Below are 22,125 nucleotides of genomic sequence, written 5' to 3'. Positions count from 1 at the left end.
TAATAAATAAAAGCACAAACCAGAGATACAGATGGTTATAGAAACGTCCATATGTTACCTGTTTCCTTTCTCCGTGTCGTTGTTGAATAAATCAATAAAAGATAACTATAGTTTATATAGATATAAAGGGATATACACACAGAAACATAGTGCTATAGAGATATAGGTGTAGATAGCTACAAGTAAATATATGTTCATCAATGAATTTAGATAAAACAAGCTACAGATACATTTATAGATCAAGTAGGATATAGCTCTATATATGGCCACAGATAGATAAAGATATAGAGATAAATGAAGATAGTGATGGTTATAAAACACTATAGATACAATTAATTTCTCTTTACTTGAGAAAACACAAAAATGGATTCAAATAGATATAGACGTGTAAAGGTACATTCATTTAGCTACAGAGATGTGAATGTAGATGGCAATGGTAGAGATACATTCAGGGGTAGATATGGAAAAATATACTGATTAAAAAGGTATGAATGTAGATAGATGTACTGTAAGTACTGATGTAGGTTGAGATACAGACGGGTACATACAGTATACGTACGGTTACGTTTGGATAAAGATCAACAATGCGTCGATACTGTCATGATCCCAAAGGAAATTCACAATGTCAGCCGATATGATGTATTAATGCAGTAAATCTTACCCTTGATAAACACATGAGAGCCTGAATGTGCCTGTAATTGCCCCAGTTGAACACAGATGTGTGTCGCGTGGGGCAGAAGATCTGCTGGATGCTCGCTGAAGGACTGATGTTTGTGTTTCTCTGCTCTAATTGGATTGGCCTCCTTTGTGCTCGCACCACGTGTCTGAGCTTTACAGTAGTGTCCGTGTCGAGTCACTCCCCTCACCTGGCCGCCTCGCTTCGACCTACAAATACAGATAAGACCACCTGTTCTGACTTTACCCCGACCGCCTGGACACGACCTGGGTGTTGGCTAATGGCGGAGAGGTCAGCGCGCACATGCTGGAGGCCAGCACACACACACACACACACACACACACACACACACACACACACACACACACACACACACACACACACACACACACACACACACACACACACACACACACACACACACACACGGCAGCTGACATTAGAGGCTCACTGGAGGTTATATACCTTCATCCTTTGTTATTGCAGTAAAATGCTGTTACTCAAGCAACACAGAGTGAATTACTTAGTTTTGTTGTTTTCGTAATTTCTTCCCGACGTTCCCATACTTGATATTCTGAGTGTTTTAGAAGCGACAATCCGACCCGTCACAGTTTTACTAGAACCACACGCTCATACTTACCAACACGCCGCCATCAAAATATCATTATGGTCTTTTGACCAAACTAAAATCCCTGCAGAGTACTTGACTAAAAGCAGTAACTTTGTTCTTTGCCTTGGACCCTTTCTTTTTGAGAATTGCTCCCAAGGTGGAACTTTTTGAAAAGGCTCCAGGTCCAGCTCTGTAAAAATTGGTCTAAATTCAACCTGTTGAAAACGCTCCGTGTGGACGGAGGAAAACACAAGTTTTTGAAAATGTTCCTTTTCCACCTCCATGGAAACGGGGGGTAAACGCAACTTTTTGAAACTCTCATCTCTGTACAGATGGATGAAAACGCAACTTTTCTGAAACGCTGCTACTGCGCTCACACGCCACGCCCGCAGAAAATAGATGTTCTGCACATGCTCAGTAGATGGACAATAACAACAATCTTTGCTTTAAGAGTGTCACGACTCCCAGTCCAGATTACACACACACACACACACACACACACACACACACACACACACACACACACACACACACACACACACACACACACACACACACACACACACACACACACACACACACACACACACAGTGTGTGTCGACAGTCATCGTAATAACAATCCAACTTGGTCGTCTGTCCATACGGATGTCTGTGTTCTCACATTGTTAATGTTTATAACGTATTGTTCTGTGTCTCTGGTTTCTTTATAATAATGGAAAAAAAAAAAAAAAAAAACGTACCAACTTGTGGTTTAAAATTAGATTTAAAGGTTATTATGGCACTATTTTACCGGTCCATCCCACTCGATATGGAATTGGGCAGAATGTGACCCCTGAACTAAAATGAGTTTGCGTTTTGTTTTGCTTTTTGTTGTCATGTGCCACAGTCCCTGACTCGACCTCGTTTCACCTGAGGAACCAGAATTGCACTTCAAATGTGTTTGCTTTAACCAAGAGTGGCTCTGGATGGTAAAATGTGCCAAGGGCGACAGTTTGTAAATGGTGTATGGTCGTCCCATAAACCAGCCGTTACCCACCACTTAGGCACGATAAGATCGGTCGCCCAGCCCTCGAGAAAATCCACAATATGATCAAAATATCAAGCGAAGATGAATTTCCGTGAAATATCTGTTCCAGAAACGAAATAATTCAATAAGGATGTGGCCTAATTTCAATAAGGCACGTTTAATATAATCATAATGATGTAATTATAGGTCATCCCAGCAGTTTGAAGTAAAAGAGAAAAAAGGTTTTCACCTGAATTGAAGTCTTTTGTTGCCTCTCACACACACAGGGTTCAGTTTGAGGTCATCAGGTGACACACATTCCAATGAGAAACCAACTTCAAGGACAACACCGGGATATAGGTCAAACAAACAACTTTTCATAACTTATCAAAATTGTATTTGTACATACTGATGTGAATAATATGGAATCATTCCATTTTTTTTTTTATCCAAACTCAATTAACTGATTTCATATTGGGAACGTTTCTATAACGTTACGCTCCATTCACACAAATCTTCTGAAATACGCTCCGCCTCTGTCTCCATGGAAACGGGGAAAAACACTTTTTGAAAATGCTTCGTCTCCGAGTTGAGGATGGAAATCGCTTCTACTGCTCATGCACAACGCGGCCGGAGTAAATAGTTGCTCTAGTCAACAGCTGTCAAAGCAGCTGATAAATTCATGCAGCGAGATTCTATTTCAATTTGCAGTCAGAAGACAAGAAATCCGGAATGCTGCCGGACCTGAAACGTTTCCTCCGCAGCCGGCTCATGTGGTTTTCATGCCGCCACAAGAATCTTCCAGCTGCGTGAACTGACCTGGATCTCTTTCACACAAACAAGACGTCTGTTAAATATTCAAAACCGACACCTTTGTGTCTAAACTCAAACTTGGGCCGAGTTCGTTCCGCCGCGTAACGGATCCTTCTCCTGTTTCACGTGCGCTGTCATCGCGGGCGCTCCTCCTGCGTTCGCCCTGCTCACATGAGAAACTGGGAAAGTTGATGTGGAGCCCAGCAGCCGACGACTGATCTGTAATAACAATTAGCAGCAGCTTTGCACCGTCGGTGTGCGGAGACTGGAGAGACTGTTGAGCTTGTGAATACTTGAGGAGCGGGTTTATGTTTCTGTGGCTGACTAATCCTCTTTGTTCTGCAGTGTGAACCGTTCTGCACCCGGTTCATGTGAGGAGCTGTGGACTCGGCCTACGTCAGACCCCGTTATTAGCGGCTCTTTTCTACATTCTTCTCTGGTTTCTTTACTTTTGAGGACACAAGTGTCATTTTACATTCTCCGACTTCAGAGTGTTTTTTTTGGGGGGTAATTTAACTACAATAATAAAAAGTTGTTTTCATGGAAAAGTTGGAGGATATTAACCTTGTAAGGATGCGAAACTCATTAGATCCTCTCAGACTTCAGGTTACGAGTTGAACCTGAAGGAGCTACTTGTGTCTTTTTATATCATTTTCAGACTGAAACGGGAACTTTCCTCCAATTTTTGAAACAGGATGGAGTCTGTGACATTACAGGAGCAGCCGATCTGGAATCAAACGCTTCAATATATTGTTGGCTAATCCAGGTCAAGTGACGGATGAATCTTCTCCTCCCCCTCAGTAGAAGCTCCGTCTCTGTGTTTTATGAGATAAGTTCCATTTTGCTAAAGTTTCCTCCCTAGTTTCTGTCCTCGTCTTGACAGTTGGTCAAAACTGTAATAATTGAGTTTTGGTCCAGATGCTCTGTGTCCTTGGTCGGTATAGTCGCCGATCAAACCCGTTCGTGTTAAGTTGCGTTTACTATGGAGGACTAAATGTGCCAAAATCAAAACATACACCATTAAATAATTAATGAAATGTGTCATCAAGTAATTAAAATTGTAATTGAATATATAAATGTGTCGTTAAATGTGTCATTAATTCATTATTTATGTAAAAATACGGTGTTGCACTGCTTCATGAACTTTATTAAGTGGTGTATTTATTTATATAATTTTGGCACATTTAGTCCTCCATAGTTCACATGGTAACGTTTTGAAAACGATGTAGTGAACATGCCAGGCCACACACACAGAGTACAAAACGCTATAAACTTTAAAGATGTTGAGAACACACACATTCATACGAACAGACGACCAAGTTGGATTGTTATTACGGTGACCGTCAAAATAAAACTACCAAGTCCCAGGAGTCATGACACTCTGGAGGAAAACGTTATTATTGTTCCTCTACTGAGCATGTGCAGAAGTAATTCCCATTACAGCCGCTGCAACGGTTCAGAAAAGTTAGTTTTTCCACCGTTTTGTTGTGTAAACGAGGCCTAAATGCCTTGAAAGAAAAAATGTACTTGTAATATAAAGTACTGTTATGTTTCACTTGTGCTTCGTAACTCTGCCTGGAAAAGGACTTTTATGTCCTTAATGCTTCTTCTGAATTCCTTGTGATCACAGGTCGTATGCAGTACTTGAAGAAATTGTCTGGGGTCGTTGTTTGGTCAATGTTTAGACCTCATAAATTCGTATAATTATCAGAAGCAGAAAGATCTTTATTATTAAAATTCAGCTTATGAAGAATCAAAAATTCACATGGCAGTTACAGATACTTCCTCTGGTAATAACTTGATTAATAACTTGATGATTCTTCTACTGTTGGACCAAACTCGGGCACTCGGTCCGACTTGAACCCAGCTGAACTTTGTACTTTCAGCCTCTGAAACAGGAAACGCAGTTTGCCCTTCAGAATAAAATCAAACGAGGGAAGCAGTTAATCATGTCAGCATCGACGAGTGCGAGACTAATTTACCGGAGACTCCTTTCAGCTCTGCATTGCCTTTGCATCCATTAAGAATGAAAAGTTTGCTGCAGAAGAGGAAACTGGAGATAATTTACTTTTTCCTTTTTTGTTTCTTCCCGACTTTTCACTGGAGGTGGGATGTGACTCCATGTTTTCCAGGCCATCGTGCCCCCGCCGCTCACTCCCCCTCGCCGATACATTCCACTCCACTGTATAACGGCCAGATTTGGGCAGCTTCCCGCCGCGTCTTCCCGCATTTCCTGCTCATGTCTGGATTGTCGGCGTCTCCCGGGTTTACTAGAAACTTCCAGTCACTTTCTGGACGTCATGGGAAGTGAAGTACACAGTTAAACTGCTGCTCATACGATCTATTAACATAAACATGCTTCAGATATTCTCCATTGTCTCTCCGCTAACATGTTTAGATGATGAAGGTTCAACGTCAATCCCAGAAAAGCTGGAATGCTGAGTAAAGAGAAATAAAGACGGGATTAAAAGAATGGCATTTTACATAAACTCATATTTCATTGATAAAAAAAACCAAAACAAACAGCACCAACTAGTGGCCCAACAAGTTAACTACATAGTTATCAGGGTTTCTGCCGTTTCTGTGTTTGGACATCGTTTTCAAATGACAAAAACGCCCTTTGATCGTTGTTTCACCTTAACTTTTCTCTCAGTTTAGTAGATTTCCTTCATATTCTAAAAGATGGTTTGATCTGGGATTTGTTTTGCGGGTTTTTTCTTCCACAAGAGCAGGTATATCTTCAAAAAGCTCCCAGAACTTTGTGCGATGACGGAACACAAGTAACATTTTACCATTTCAAGCTAAATAATACAGTATTTTATTGGCAGCGGTATTTACTGGCGTCCCACCTTCCCTCCACTGAAACCATCATAAAAGCTCCTCCCCTGCTCCCGGCTCTGTGGCGTCTGCTGGTATCTTGCGGCTCTCTGGCGCTGAGAAATTGCGTATTGACACAGGCTTCTGGAGTGAGCGGGATTAGTGTTTGCTCTAAAAGATAGGCCTGCTTTCCTAATGGCTGAGCACATTTACTTAGCGCTTGTCAAACACATCCTATACAGGCGGGCAAATTGACTCAGGTCACTCAACCCTCTGTCTTCATCGGAGCTCGGCGCTGACTGGAAAACCTCCAGGTTTTCCTCCTGGTTCAACGGGACGCCGCGTTCAGCCGCCGGCTCTGCAGTTTTTCTGGAGTGTGCGACTGTTCTCATAACAATGTGGGGAGAAAAAGGATGCTGTGATTTTAACAGGTCCCTACATAAAGGGAATTAAGAAAATGCAGTTTTATCATTATTTTAACAGCTTCGCTATCATGAATTGAGTCCAGTTTAGAGATAAAATAGTGACATGATAGCCTTTGAATTTAAAGTTTTTCTTGTTGTGGACCAGATGATAATGTTTATATTTTCACAAAACCAAGCAATTAGTCCCAGTATTTAGAGTCTATGTGATGGAAATGAGGAAAACAGGGAAATTTCATTTGGCAAAACTAAACAATTACTTCAGGAAATGACAGCAATTACAAAATAAAATGATATTTTGTGAAACCTTCTGATGAACAATACAGTGAAATGTCGAAAAAAAACCTCCAATAATCTGACGGCCAGTACAGAATGTAGTCGTAGAAATACTCCTTTAAAGTGTCAGGGGACATATTCATATCATACATGAACATAAACAGGAAATTATGAGTTAATGGTGATAAAAGAAGGAACCTTTAAATCGTGATTTTTGTGTTAAAATGAATCTCAGCAGAGGGACTGAGGGAGGAACTATTGAGCTGCACATTTGTTTCCATGTTAAAGCTTTCAGTGGGACCACACCCATGTCTGCAGTGCTGCAGTGTGCTGGCAGAGAGTCAAGCTCTCTGTGTGTGTGTGTGTGTGTGTGTGTGTGTGTGTGTGTGTGTGTGTGTGTGTGTGTGTGTGTGTGTGTGTGTGTGTGTGTGTGTGTGTGTGTGTGTGTGTGTGTGTGTGTGTGTGTGTGTGTGTGTGTGTGTGTGTGTGTGTGTGTGTGTGTGTGTGTGTGTGTGTGTGTGTGTGTGTGTGTGTGTGTGTGTGTGTGTGTGTGTGTGTGTGTGTGTGGATCGATACCACTCATGCTGGCCTGTGTGGTCCACTCAGCCCTTTTTTTTTTTTTTTTTTATAAACGGTTCTCCGCCTGCTTTAACGTTTCTGATGTTTCAGGGTGATGAATACTAAACACCTTTTTGCATTTTTCATATCTTCTTATTTCAATGACTAAAATTATTATTTTTTCTTTCTCTGGAGGAACTAGTTAATTATGCTGTCGAATGCTTTTGAATACCAAAGCTGCAGGTTAATTTCCATCAAGAAAAGCCATCATCCTTAGTTCACAACCCTCAAATGTGCAATTTATAGCACTGTATACCAAAGAATCCTGCGTTTCAAAGATTAGCGCCTGTAAATGTTAATTGTTTTTGTATTAAAATACCCAGAAGAGGATCCAGTTACAACTGGTGCAAATAAGCTTCAAGAGAAAGGTTATTTAAAATATAAGCCATTAACATCATGTGCTTTAATTCATTACGAATCGAAAGGTTATCCCTATTCCTGATAACTTTATCACTTTGTTTATCCGTCATCGTTCCATTCTAAGAGAAACAGATATTTTGTTAAATAAGCTTAATTCGATGTACAATCCACATTTTTTCAAGTTTCTTTTCTCTGTGCTACGAGACATTGTGCAATTTTGTAATGATTGTTTTTCATTTAAGATGCATCGCTTTAATTACTTCTGACCCAAACAGACTTAAGTGACAGTTTAGTCACTCGGCCCATAAAAGGCCAGAAGAAACATGGAAACTGGCAAAGTCACATGGCTTGTTTTGTCTAACAGCCCAAACGACTCATACGTTTGAATCCTGCAACTTTTTATGGCCGATAATTGTAGTGGGAGCAGCGGTCAGTCTGATATTTGACTCAACAATCAGGTCTTGTTGCTCCAAATGTTGGTGGAGTGAGTCACGGCCCCGAGCCGAGCCCGTGGGCCGGCTGGAAGGAATGACAGCATCTCATGGATCGTCTCCGTCGGCTCCTCCTGATGTTCTCAGTTCAGCCCAACACTGGAGACGACTGATTGATAGATTACACAGAAACTTGTTTGGAACCATCAGGCCCTCTGTTCTGAATAACACTTGAGTTTCCATTTGACGGATTTGCAACGCTGCTGATGAACTTTGTGACTCTGTTTAAATCTGATAACATAAAACAGATGACAAGTTACTGATACTTGATAAGCTGTAAATTATGGCAGAAAAAAAAAATCGACAATGAAATTAAGTCATGTTGCTTCATATTGTTGGCAAGTGAGAGTATTCGTACTTTGCTTCTGTTGTTACCGTATTTTCCAGACTATAAGACACTTTTTTTTTTTTTTTTTTGTAGTTTATCTCTTCATGCAACTTAATGTCTTCTATATCAGAATGTACCTGCATATACCATGTTGGGCCACTCGATGTCAGTGTATGACAACAGAAAGCTGCTACAATACAGAAAAACCTTCATTATTACTGTGTTTGACTGACAGAGCAAGAAAACGAGCATCAAAAGTAAAATCGACACGAGATTTAATGTAAAACAGATCAAATGGGAAGCAGAAAATAGAAACTTGTTCGGCACTAGAGAAAGAGAGTATATACAGCATTTTACCATTTTTCAGTTGTTCGGCTGGTCATAGAACTCGTATTAAGAATTCACTGATATAATAAAATCTACCAATACATAGACGAGCGGTCACGGTATGACGACAGAAAGCTGCTTCAGTACCACAGAAAAACCTCAATTATTACACATTATATACACATTATATTTCACTTTCAGAGCAAGCAGAATGTTGGTATAAGAAAATATCAAAGATACACAGCAAATTGTTAAACAGAACTTGTTATATATGCAGAAAGAGAAAAGCAGAGAAACTTAACAAAATGGACCAAAATTATCAACAGTTACATCTGAATATAGTAGAAAAGCATGTCCTGTTTATAGTATTTTTTTTTTAAAAAAGGGAGGGGGCGGGGACTTATAGTCTGAAAAATACGGTAATTCAAAGTTACTGAGTAATACAAAGGGCTACTCGGTTACCGTATTTTCTAGAATATAAGTGTCACCCTCTTTTTTTAAAAAGGTCTACCAACTTATATTCAGGACCAAACTAAATATCAAAATAAAGCGATGCAAGCCTTTTGGGACACACAGGATATGAAAAATTTCCAAACTATTGGCGCAAACCAACTGGAAAGATTTTTTTTAACTTCTCTTTAGATCTTTCTGTCTCCCCCCCCCTCATTTTTTCATCCCTTTGGGTGCCTCTCGTTTGCCTCATCTCATTACCACGAGGAAACACTGCACTATTGTTTACACGCCGAATGTCCCAGTGAAGTTGGAGCTTTTTTCTTCTGCTCTTTGTGTCGCTTCAACTTGGAGGAAATTGGCTTGTGCGTCCACATTAACCCTTTTTCTGACACTAAAGAAATCCGAGCGCTCTTATGTAACGCCGGGTCAGAAGTTCACTTGGGGGGGGGGGGGGGGGGGGGAGTTTTTTTTTTTTTTTTCCCCCCGTTCTCTTTGTAATTGTCACATGGCAGAAGGAGCAGGAATAATGAGACGGACGAGTGAAGAACAGAGCAGACTCTGTGTGCCAGGGTGAGAAATGACATTGCGTCAAAGGCATCTTGACAATGTTTGAACTAAATCCCGTGAGGCAGCTGTGCCTCACAGAGAAGGAAGGACGCCTCGGCCACAAATAGTCGCCCCGGCGCTGCAAAGGACCGTAACTGGAGTCAGACCAGAATGTGGTTTAACTTCTTTTTGGAGGAATGCAGATCTACCTGTCATGAGTTCTACGCTCTCCTGCCTGTTTTTTGAACCTAAAAGAGTTCAGACCAAAGCGGGAATCGGGTTCCTTCACTGTGCTACAGGTGGAGAAACAGATTCGGACCTGGACAAGAGCATCGGTTCCAGTTCTCATATAGGAAGGAAGGAGAGAACGGTCTGCTTATGGGGGCTTTGCTGTGTCCAGCTCTCTGTGATGTCCGGCTCACCTGTCCAGGTGTAAACCGCCTTCACTCATAGCTGTGGTTAATTCTACCGTTATAGTAAATAAAAAACACAGGCTATGTTCTGTTGAGTATTGTTATGGTATGGTAGTATGTTGGGAGTGTTCCTGATCCGATGTTATGGGCGCCTGGAACGACCCACAATGCATTGCTACAAGGGCTACAGAAGACAGTGTCGCTCAAACCTGTGCAGTAAAGCCCCGTTTACGCAACGTTTTAAAATGCAGCTTCTTCAAACTGCTCTCAAAGGAGGAACTTTTTGAAAACGCTCCGACTCCGTCTCCATGGAAACGGGGGATAAAAGCCACTTTGATGAAACGCTGCTGCGGCGCATGCGAACCGCGGCCGTAGTAAATAGTCCTCCCGCACATGCTCAGTAGATGAACAACAAGAACAACGTTTCCTCCAGAGTGTCATGACTCCCAGTCCAGATTCTCCTGGGAGTTTTATTTTGACAGTCACTGTAGCAATAATCCAACTTAGTCGTCTGTCCACTAGAATGTTCTTGTTCTCTTACTTTGGCTCCAGGTTTGGTTGCAGTTGGGATTTTCCTTCCCCAGGTTTGATCTCATGTTCTAGACTCCCAGAACAACCTGCAAGTTACAGCTCAAAGGGCGACAGAAGAAGTTTTGCTCAGACTTATGGAGTAAGCTGGGCTGTGCTTTTTCATGGGAGATTGAACCCAAATGGTTTTCTATTCTGGTGTTATTTGTGATCCAAATCTGTTTTTTTTTTTAGTTTTGTTGCTGTTGGTTTATGTCATATAAAGTGACAAACACCCTCTTTGGTCACATTCACTGAAGCAATACATTGATATTAAATCCTGACTGACACAAAATCTTTCACTAACTATTCCAGATAAAAGCAGAAGACATTTGTTTCTGGGTTCGAGGAACGGATCTGTTGGGACCCACTGTGCTGTGGGATATAGCGGTATTAGAGCCTCCTCTGCAGACTAACTATATATATATATATAACTCAATTTATTGGATATGTCTTGTGAAAACTAACATTCAAACGCAGCATTCCTACAGTGACGTTCACGACGAGGTCAAATGGGATGTTTAGCTGCACAAGTAATGAAACTGTTAGTTTGAGTCATAACAAATCACTTCTGCCTTTTATTGAAGCACAAATTAAATTTGCTTCAATAATTTTATAGTATATCTATAGATTGTGGATACAGGTGTGTGTGTACAGTAACTTTCCGAGTTCAGTCGCCTCCCTGCCTGCGACCACACGTACGGCCACGCCTCATCATCAGCATCTCTAATTTCAGAGAACTGTGTGTAGAAATATTGTACACTCACTGTACACACACTGTACATACACATACATCACTTTTGCTTTTTGTGTGGGTGTGTGTGTGTGTGTGTGTGTGTGTGTGTGTGTGTGTGTGTGTGTGTGTGTGTGTGTGTGTGTGTGTGTGTGTGTGTGTGTGTGTGTGTGTGTGTGTGTGTGTGTGTGTGTGTGTGTGTGTGTGTGTGTGTGTCAACATTGCTGTCTTTGCTCATCTGCATACCTGTCTGTGCGTGCTGCTGTTTTTTCAATTGTACTTAGTTAAAATCAAAATATATATATTTAAAATATGTAATAACATCTTTAAAAAAAAATTTAAAAAAAGAAAATTTTAAAGTAAATTTTTTATTTTTTGAAAGAAAATAAAAAATAAATTCTTTAAATCAATAAAAAATACAAAAAAAAAATTACAAAAAAAAAAAAAAGAAGAATTAATGAGGAGCATGCTGTTTGATCAGAGAACATTCTCATATCTCACCGACTTCCTGTTTGTAGGACGATCATGGTCTTCTGCCAAGTGAGACACTTTGATGAAGCTAAACGATAGATGAGTTGAGATCTGTTTGGTTTTCTTTGAGTTGTTTCCTCTTCATGACACTTCCCACATATTGCTTATTTCAGGGTTTTTTTCAAACAGTTTAACACGGAGATGTTGTAATTCAACAATGCCTGTAGTTTTGATTTTAGTACTTTTAAGTATTTGACCTTCCATCTGGGGCAAGTGGTGGTGTAGCGGCTCACACGGTGAGGTTCTCCCTGGTTTGAGTCCAGGTTGGCCCTTCTACCCTATGTTGGATAAAGCGGTTTAAAATAATCCATATTCTCTCTGCAGCGTGTCAGCCGGTGCAAATGAGCTGATGACAGGATTTTGTTGATGTTTGCCAGTTTCAGGGTTTCATTAAAGTTCTGTTGAAGATGTGTGTGAGAGGGTTTATGTGTCAACGCGACAGAAACGGGACTAAAGAGATGCCAACACGAGGACACACACACACACACACACACACACACACACACACACACACACACACACACACACACACACACACACACACACACACACACACACACACACACGCACGCACGCGTCTTTATTGCAGCTAAGGAGTGACTGCACATTTAACAGGTGCTGGTTTGTTTACTAGTTTACCCAAAGAGTCCTTTAGCACGCAATCTGCAGCGGTTTCTGTTGAAATGACTTTTTTTTAAAGTTTAACCTCAAGACCTGATTTCACCCGTCATGTTACGCTGGAGGGTTTCTAAACAGGGTTGCCAGGTCAGGCGTCTTGGGCAGCATGTTTCTCGTACCTTTCTACTTGCAGCTGTGCTCATATGACGCGTTCTTTATTGTGCATATAATAGTTTTATGGTTTTATCATGAGTTTTCTACAGAGGCTGAGATTTGGGCTGGAAACAGTGAGTCAGATCTGGAAACCCTGATCTCTCAATTTGTCTGCGTGAACGTTCCTAGAAAGTTCTTTCTTCTGTTCCCAGCTTTGTTTTTGTTTTGTTTTCCCCCCCCCCAACGTAATTTTCTCTGCTGCTTTTTCACATTACGCTTCCACTAACAGCAATTACTGCGAGTGTAAACATCTTGTCTTCGGGGTAAGTTGGGGATCAGATTATCTCGGTTGAAGTCGCTCCATACCTTCCAGATGATAATCAGTAAACATGGGGAAAATGATCCTTCCAGATATGTATATCCTGCACTCAGCGGTTTGTTGTCATTTCTGGATCCCCACAATTTCCTGGATAACGTGGTTCCACTTGTTGAACGCGGAGGAACGACGAGGCCCGAGGACACGGAGTCCGTCCTGCTCAGGGTTTCGACCGCAGCTCAGCTGTTTGTGAAGCGCCATGGGAAATGAATGGCTAATTTGGAGTTGAAGTTTGTCTGAGGGGCCTTTTTTTTTTAATTTAGGAATGCAGCTATTTTCCACTCGGAGAGGTTTATGTTACATGGGAGATGTCTCGGATAGCGGAGGAGTCCTGGAGATGTCCGATTATTTTTCTATTACGTCTGACTTTCATCTCCGTCTCTGTGACTAATGTTCACTTCCTTCTCACTGACACAGGACCGATCTCTGATTGAGGCAAATGCTTTCTTTGTGTTGCACCTTCTTCAGAAGGGATGGTGGGAAAAGGCAGCCCCCAGACCCCCTCAGGGGTTCTCCGCTCCCACACACTTTGAAAACCACAGTTTCAGAGATTTGGGATAATTAAAGTAAAGAAATTTAATAAACTCTGCTCTTTAAAAGTCCCAAGCTATACTGTTTTTTTTTTTTTTAACAATTTCACATAGGTGTCAGAGGTCAACATTGTATTCAAAGTGTGTTTTCACAAATCAAGCCTTGGTTCTGAATCTCATCCAGTCTAAAAGTTCCTCTGGCGACTCCACTGAGAACAGGCTGTTTCTGTGTCTGTCTGAGTCTTTCACTATATCCTGTCTCTACCAGTAGCGATGGACGCTAAAGGAGGTTGGTCACCATTTAACAGGGAAACAAGTTAATCAAATACACTGGTACGATGCGCTAATGGCTACAGTGGATTTATCACTATGATTCGTACAAATGCTCTTTCAACCAAACCAGTTTGAAGCAGAATCTGACCCAGAATGAGAGGCTCCTAAAGATGGCGAGTTAAAAATACTGTGTGTCTGAATGTGTTACTTCGTTTGGTCGTAATGTGTTAGTACAGTTGCTACCAACGAGCTAACGCTAGCTCCTGCTAACTGTTAAGGTTTTTCATTTATGCTGAATTTATTCTGTATATCAGAAAAGGCAAAGCTCCACCGCCAGAGGGAGTGACTGTTTCCCCTCATGATGTCATGAAGAGAAAATCTCTGATCCGCCTGTATGAGCGCACATTCGCTAAAACGTGGAGCAAGCAAGTGAGTCACGTGGCTGTCGTTCCTCTTCATACTCAGGCTATGAGGACACACGTTACTGCTAGCAAGCCATTCAAAATGAATTTTGCACAATATGGGACATTTAAGCTTATATTTAAGTTTATCAACCAACATTAGATGTTTACAGTCATCAGCGTAGAGATATTATTCCAGAATGTTTACCTCACAGCTAATTTAATCACCATAACTGACCACAAGCCAAAGTAAACCCCATTTCTTTATTTTCTTTACTGTCAAACCACCGTCCACTAAGTTCAGCATTGTTATTACAGAACATGCCACGTCTGCGTTTCACTCTAAATCTCTTTTTCCAAGAAAAACAAATAACCGGCAGCCGGTGGCTCCTGTTGAAATGTTACACAAACGTACGATTCCTTAGGTTTTAATGGAGAACCTCAACATAAATAGCGCAGAGAGTTTACTCTCACCAGATTCGCCGGATAAACGGATGCAACCGCAGTTTCTTCAGAATCCGAAGCCAAAGTTTCGCTGTGTACAACTTTGGTCGTAAATCTTAAACAAACAGCCGCCAGAGTTTATGTAACATGTCAAGTTACTAACTTCAGTGGACCATCAGATTGGCCCCCGGGGGGGGGGGTTTGAGGCCTGACGGGGGCATGGAGCAGGTCTTTGGTGACTCAGCGACGAAAGGTGGAACCTCTGCTTTCTGAGGGTGACAGTATATTTAGTTTATGGGAATTCACGGGTGGTCACACTTGACTTCTCTGATCAGAACCTTCACTGTTATTGCTGCGACGACCTCTTTGTTGTGTCATTTCCTTGATCATAGCCTGAGTTATGTCATGAAGGTTTTTTTTTTCTTTTCTTTTCTAACTTATCTGACTAAAGCAATAAACAACATTTAAGTATTAATAAATATTCTGGTAAATATGTTGGAAAAAAATCATCAAACTGACCAAAACATTTTTAAATGATAAAAATTTCTCACTGAATTTCTGGAAGAAAAAAAAATATTTATATTTGTATTTTTATTTCTATTGGTTCACTTTAGACATTTTGGGATTAAGAGGTGTTGTCTTGATCAATGGACACACTTTCATTGTAAATGCTTTAAACTGAGGAGTATTGCGACGTATGAGTCAAATACTGACTCAGTTATTTTTTTGAAGACATAACCGATGTGTGCAGGTTCAAGTCTCACCCTCAGACGCATCTCGCAGCGTTTGTTTTGACAGAGGCAGCGGCTGCCAGAGCCCAGGTCCCATCATGCTTTCACTGCGCTGGGAGCCATGACAGCCAATGACTAAACAACCACAGTGACCGCAGGCCACTCCGGCCGGCGTGGCTCAAGGTGTGAGATTACAACTCTGAATTGGACTCCGGAGAACATTATCGTCCTGCACGCTCCGTGACGTAACTGTGAAACGCGTTGGACCGAGTCGCTGGGCTCGGTTGACTTCCTGTCCACGTTAATGCGGCACACGACTCTGCAGACTCACATCCTCTTCCGATCCTATCATCAGAGGGCGAATCAGGAATGTTTCTCTGAGTCACACAAAAGGTTATTTTCTACTGTCAGAGAAGGAATGCAGAATATTTTAGTGAGTCTTTATTAAATCATTCCGCACTTTTTAAATCTTGGAGCTGGTTTCTTTTTGACGATGTGGAAGTCAAACAAAGCTTCACTGTGAGGAGTTTTGAGACCAATCTGTCATATGACACAAGTGGAAATTCATCTAGTGGGTGATGACGAGCTAAAGATAAATCAAGGCTTCTTTAAGAGAGACAAGAGCAGAGATTACAGGCTCTATAGCCTCTTTTGAACACTTGGAAACCCAAGATTATTTTGGGTTTATGCTAAATCTTAACCCGCGGAGTCTCTGATTTCATTTCTTCTTTAGTTTTTGTGTATGTTTCATAAAGTGTCAGCACTCCAGTATCTGAAATATAGTTTTACAGTTTAGTTTTGTGGACCTCTTTCTTTGTCGAAATAAAAGTAGGGATACATCCTCTACCAGTATCAGTCTGACAGTAGTGCACAGAGTACTTGTAGTACAAAAATGCTCAATACAACCCGGTGAATATTACATGACTTCATGGGTCAGCGGCATCGCCCGAGACTACAAGCAATGTCAGCGGTTTGGAGAGTGGTATCAGTGCATCCCTACCTTTACATCTAAACTTTAAAGTACTTCTGTGTTGTGGATTATACATGATAAATGTTTAAAATCGACTACAATCGCAACAGAAAGCCGATTTTAATGAAACTTTCTGGTGCAACATACGGTGAAATGTCCCCAAAACTTCTCCTAGAGATGTCGTTTCTTGGATGTTTATACAAACTCACCCTGACGTCACGGCCTTATGTTTGACTCCCCTGGTCTGAATACAAGCTTTCCTCCAAGAGAACCGTAAGCGATGTGTGAGCGCTGCTCTTGTGAGAGGATCCCCTCATCCTCCCCGTCTGAGCTCCTCTGAATGACTTTGACCTGAGACACATTACACCCAGAACACGCTGGCACCGTCTCAAGCTCGTCGTCGGCCCGCCTCCGGCTCGGTCGACAGTCTGCGGCCAAGAATAATGTTGTTGACCTGTTGAAGTGACTGAAGGGGTGCGAATCATCCCTGTACAAACAGTTTCCAGTCGGTGTCCCTCTCAGGCTGGGTGACTGTTGCAAAGAGGTGGAAAAAATAAAAAAAAATCCCACCCTGGAATATTTTCCACAGTTTTAAAGTTTTCTAAATGTTTTCCTCATTATATGTGCAGTTGTAAATACCTCGGTGCTCCCAGGCTTGAGCTACTGACTTAAAACTCCCAGAATAACTTTTTGACAACTCCCATGCAGAAAGGAAAAGAACACATTAGCATTGTTGTGGGTTGTTTGCGTCGGTGCAAAGAACAAGAGGGCAGTGGAAATAATATTTGCATTTGAGAACAAGTATCTGGAAGTAGAAGTTGTATTCAGCTCGGTTTGGGGTCAGTTTGGGTGAAGACGATGATGCATCTTCTGGAGCCGATCGATCCCTTGTTTGTTTTTCTACATTTTTCTCTTGTTCTTCACCAAATGCTTCTGGTTCTGTCCGGTGTGACTGACGTTTCTGCAAAATGAAGAGTGAGGAGCTGGACAGGCAGAACACAACGCTGTCAAGAGGGAAATAGAAAACTTTCACTGTGTTTTGAGTGTCTGTTTATACAGTTTAATTTTGGTCGAAGCCACTGAAAAGGCAACTTTTCTGAAATGCTCAGACTCTGTCTCCATGGAAATGGGGAGGAAAACACAACTTTTCAAAAACAACCTAAGTCTGTCTCTGTAGAAATGGTGGAAAACGCAACTTTTCTGAAACCCTGCTACAGCACATGAACACCATAGTCATAGTAAACGGTTCTTCTGCACATGCTCAGTAGATTGACGATGACAACGATGTTTGTTTATCTTCTCCTGGGACTTGGTAGTTTTATAGTTCAGGGTCTAATGTCCATGCTTTTGCCATTGTTGATGTTTGTAGCGTATTGTTTGTTGTTCTCAGCGCACATGCGTGTGCGGTTTCATTACAAAAACTACCAACAGCACCCACTAGTGGCCCCACATGGTAACTACATCATTTTCAATGTGTCTGCTGTTTCTGTGTAAATGGACCTAATTTTCAAAACGTTGCCATGTAAACGCAAAACCTTTCTGAAACAATGTTTTTGTTGTTGTTTTTTTTACTTGAAACATGTAAAAGTTTCCTGAGAGGAGTCGACTGACGCTTCTGATTAGGATGGTCGACCATCATCACGGGTCAAAACTCAACTGGAAGGATATGGGCTTCCTTCCCGTTGAATATTGACCTGTGATGGTGGTTTGGCCTCTTGAAGAGATTCAGTCTTGGTCTGGGATGGAGCCAGTGACGTCTGGGCTTCTCTACCCTCCACGTTCCCACCGTCACCCCTTGTGGACGAAGTGGCAAGAAAACCAAGATAATCTTCAGCTGTTTCGTATAATTGTAGGGTTTCGTCTTTACAGCATATTCCTTACCCCCAGCAGATCATCTTTCAACCGCAGTGTTGCAGGTTTGATTGTCCATCCGACCATAAGTCAGCGTGTCCTTGAGCAAAACACTGGACCTCAGATTTTGCACACTGGATGGGTTGAGCAACTTGGCAGCCGCCACTATTGGTGTGTGTGAATGGGTGGTAATGGGTACAAATGTAAAACTAGGGACTGCTTGTGCACCGTATATAAGTAAGGTCCATTTAATATTGATGATATTTTGGAATCCAGAGCCGTTCTTGACCTAATATATACTTCATAATTTTGAATGTTGCATGTTTGAAGGTGTGACACAGGAAAAGAAATGGAAAACCTGCTCTAGGATCTGCAGAAGAGATAGAAATAGACATTGTCCAGGTCTGCTTTTTAATTCTCTCTTCTTAATCTCTGGTAGGACGTCACTGAATCATGACCCTTTTCAGGTAACCTACAGACTTTTAAAGAAAAGGTTCTTAGTTGTTGCACAAAATCTAGTTTAAATCAGCTGAGACGTTAAAATAAAGGTATTCTGTGTGTATTTTTAGGTTATACCTCAATGTTGGCAGCCTGCAGAGAATTCTGCCCCTTCACTTGGGAGATTCGTGTTTTATTGCCGGTAATACGAAGCGAGCCAAGTTTACAAAGACTACAAAGTGTCGGCGATAAAAACGTCTGAAACGATGCGTCGTCTTTACACAGACCAGGTGGAGGAGTACACGGAGCTGGGCGTAAATCACTCCGCTGTGTTTAAGCTGTTCCTCATCCTGTTTCCGGCCGGTCCAAAGCGAAATGTGAACCAACGGGACTGGAAGGTGCGATATCTGACGTTTTGCCTGACCCCTCCGGGTTCATCGCGCAGCAAGTCCTCTGCTACCAGGAAGTTCTAACTTCTGAGGGACCGACTGGTGTCGGTCTGTCCTCGTCTGACCCGCCGTTCCTGAGTGTTTTAGGTTGACGGATGGAGAGTGCCAGCTCCTCCGGGAATATCGAATGCACCGGGCGTCGCACTGTAGAAACACACATTTTTTTGGATGTGAAGTGATGTTGTCACCGTTCCACTATTTGACCATGTGTGTTCCTCCGCTCTCCAGACGGCACAGTCGGGTGTGTTTTTCCACAGCGTTTGCCTGTTTTAAAGTTTTTTCTTCAGCCTTGTGAGTCATACGTGAAGGCTGAGTTTGTTGCTCTGATTCATTTGTTGTGAGCGAGTAGAGAAACCAAAGTGTTATGAGACAATAAAACGATATGAAGAAACGTTCTCGTTAAGACTTTTCGTTGGTTCTAATCCACGTGTAGCCAAGTACAATTGTAGTGTCCTTTTTAATTTTGGTTGTACGAGCTTGCGACGGCCTACATCTAGTTTTGCAATGAAGTCATTCTGTCTTTCCTTTTCTAATCTTTGTCCTGCTCCGAGTCGGTTGTTAGAGCTCCTTTATCCTCAATGTACGAATAAAACCGGATATGTATGTAAATGTCAGCTTCATGCCTCAGTGCGTCCATTATAATAAGCCTTTGTCAGCCAATCAGAGGCCACCGTTCTACAACATACTGCACCAGCAGGATACCAAGAAGGAAACTCCTTTTTAAAGAGAATAAGAACGATAATTTCGATGCCGAGGACATAGTTGATATTGAGAAGGAGGTGATGATCTTCGAGGCGGTTAAATACACCCAGGTGTCACAAATCCACTCTTTCAAATGATTCCTCAATTTGTTTAACTCAACACTGCCCCCCCCAATGTAGCTGGTGGTACTGCAAGATGGATCCGTATCCGTAAGCTTCTGAGAGGCGGACAGAAATTCATACAAAATGAACGCAGAGTATCATCGGACGTTTTTGTACGTATCTGTACGTCTCATGAGCATAAATGAGCCTTTAGCTTTAGCATCAACCAATACCTTAATAACGTTTTGCCATTGTAGTCGCTTCTTTTGTCATTAGTTCATAAATATGTTTCATTCTTAAACAGGTGGTCTGACAAATTCTGCAAGATTCTGCTGAAAAGTATCCCAGTCACAGGAATGTGTGCAGTGGAAAATACAGAACCTCAAACAGACCAAAGTAACGTGTTCACCAACGTTAGACTTCTTACTAAGTGATATAACTTTAAGTAATATCCAGATTATAGAGCATCTACCTCCCGATTTCAGATATAAGTTCAGATGAATGAGTTAACCACTTTTTTAAGAGTGCTTATTTCACTTATAAGCAGAAAAGACTGATAGCATTAGCATATAATCTTTTAATACAGTAACAAATATAGATGTTACAGGTTGTTTTATGTATTTCTACTCCATAGCAACCACACTATAACAAGGTAACCAACTGTTTATATCAGTCATGTAATACCACTTTGTGCCACCAGGTGGTACAAGTATTCTCTCTCATTTCAGTCCAGAAGATTTTGACACTATCAGTGAATTTAAGCAACAACAAACGTTAAGAGTCTTTGTAACTACAATATGCACGTCATTACTTTTACTCGTCACTGGTTATAATTGAAGCTTCCTAACAGTATATTGAAGTATTTAACAGCAGTCGTCCTTCATATTGAATTTCCAGGATTGTTCCCGCCGCTGGCAGTCTAAGTGGTGTTGAAGGGTCTGGTCAGGGGCTGTTTGGACATTTCTGAGTTATTCACTGAGGAATTTGTTTACTTGCGGTGAAGCTACAAATAACTGCAGGGTTTATAAAGGGCGAAGAACGACTTCCCCTCCAGGCAGCCGTACAACATAAACAGAGCAGTGAGGGGAAATACTGGAGCGTCTTATTAAAGCGCAGCCGCTACACATGTTCCACACGGCCACATGGATCCCATTACTCACCCAGGAGCTTTTTGTTTTTTTATTACCCATCAGACCCGCTGGCCGTTTCTCCTTCACTCTCACTCTAAAGTTAATAGATCTTAAAAACATGTTATTAATCTGAGAGGAAAAGCTAACAGCCTTTCGAGACAATGTTTGGATCTGAGCCAAATCCTGTGTCCGTTTGACCCACAGACGAAGGTGGACTGGGGATCTGACCTGGGACATCTGGCTCTAACCTGTGTGTGATATCTCGTACGAGGCCTCGGCTCATTTGTCTTTCTCTTTCAGGCATTTGGGAACGCCAAGACGGCACACAACAACAACTCCAGTCGATTCGGCAAGTTCATTCAGGTGAACTACCAGGAGAGCGGCACTGTGAGAGGGTAAGCAGAGGGGGGAGTGGTCACTGTCTGTGTTTACCGTGCAGCATGAGAGGCTGACGAGCCAATCGGACGCTGAGTAAAGGCCGGTCGGGACGAGGCAAATATTGCTCACCGATAAATCTAAAGGAACTTATGTGACAATGAGCAAATACTTTGGACGGATTTTTCACTGTATAGAGTCGTCTTAAAAACCACGGTTTTTCCAGAAAGTGGTGTTTCTGGTCTGCTTTACACGAAGGCAGTAATGGAGGGTAAACCCACTGCTCCAGGGACTATGGTTTGTTGATCTCACTGGAATTAAGCACATTTGAACCAGGTTTCAATTGAAATTACTCCCGGCTGAGTGAGAAATATCAAATACATGAATGTAGATTCAAAGAAGACACTTTTCTATTGAATTATATAAATGATATTGTCAGCCCCATTTTTGGAATTTTGTTTACAATTATGTCAATTTTGGCTTTTTTCTTCCGCTTTTGTGTGTTTTTCAAATACACATCAAGTAAATAAACACACGTACACCAAAAACATTTGTAATTGCAACAGTTTCTTCCAGAAATTGTGTATTTTCTGGA

At 41.6% G+C, this 22,125-nt stretch overlaps 1 protein-coding gene across 1 annotated transcript in view; it reads left to right on the top strand.

Moving 5' to 3' along the window:
• Nucleotides 1-22,125, top strand: part of myo9aa (myosin IXAa) — a 125,766-nt gene that overhangs the window by 44,309 nt on the left and 59,332 nt on the right. The window contains exon 3 of the mRNA XM_080458538.1: nucleotides 21,456-21,550. Coding sequence (XP_080314664.1) covers nucleotides 21,456-21,550 — 95 coding nt within the window. The remainder of the gene's footprint in view (nucleotides 1-21,455; nucleotides 21,551-22,125) is intronic.

This window comes from Lipophrys pholis (genome assembly GCF_963383615.2).
Source record: "Lipophrys pholis genome assembly, chromosome: 2".
Classification (NCBI taxonomy): Eukaryota; Metazoa; Chordata; class Actinopteri; order Blenniiformes; family Blenniidae; genus Lipophrys; species Lipophrys pholis.
The sequence above is the reverse complement of the archived record's forward strand: the minus strand, read 5'-3'. Positions and strand labels throughout refer to the sequence as shown.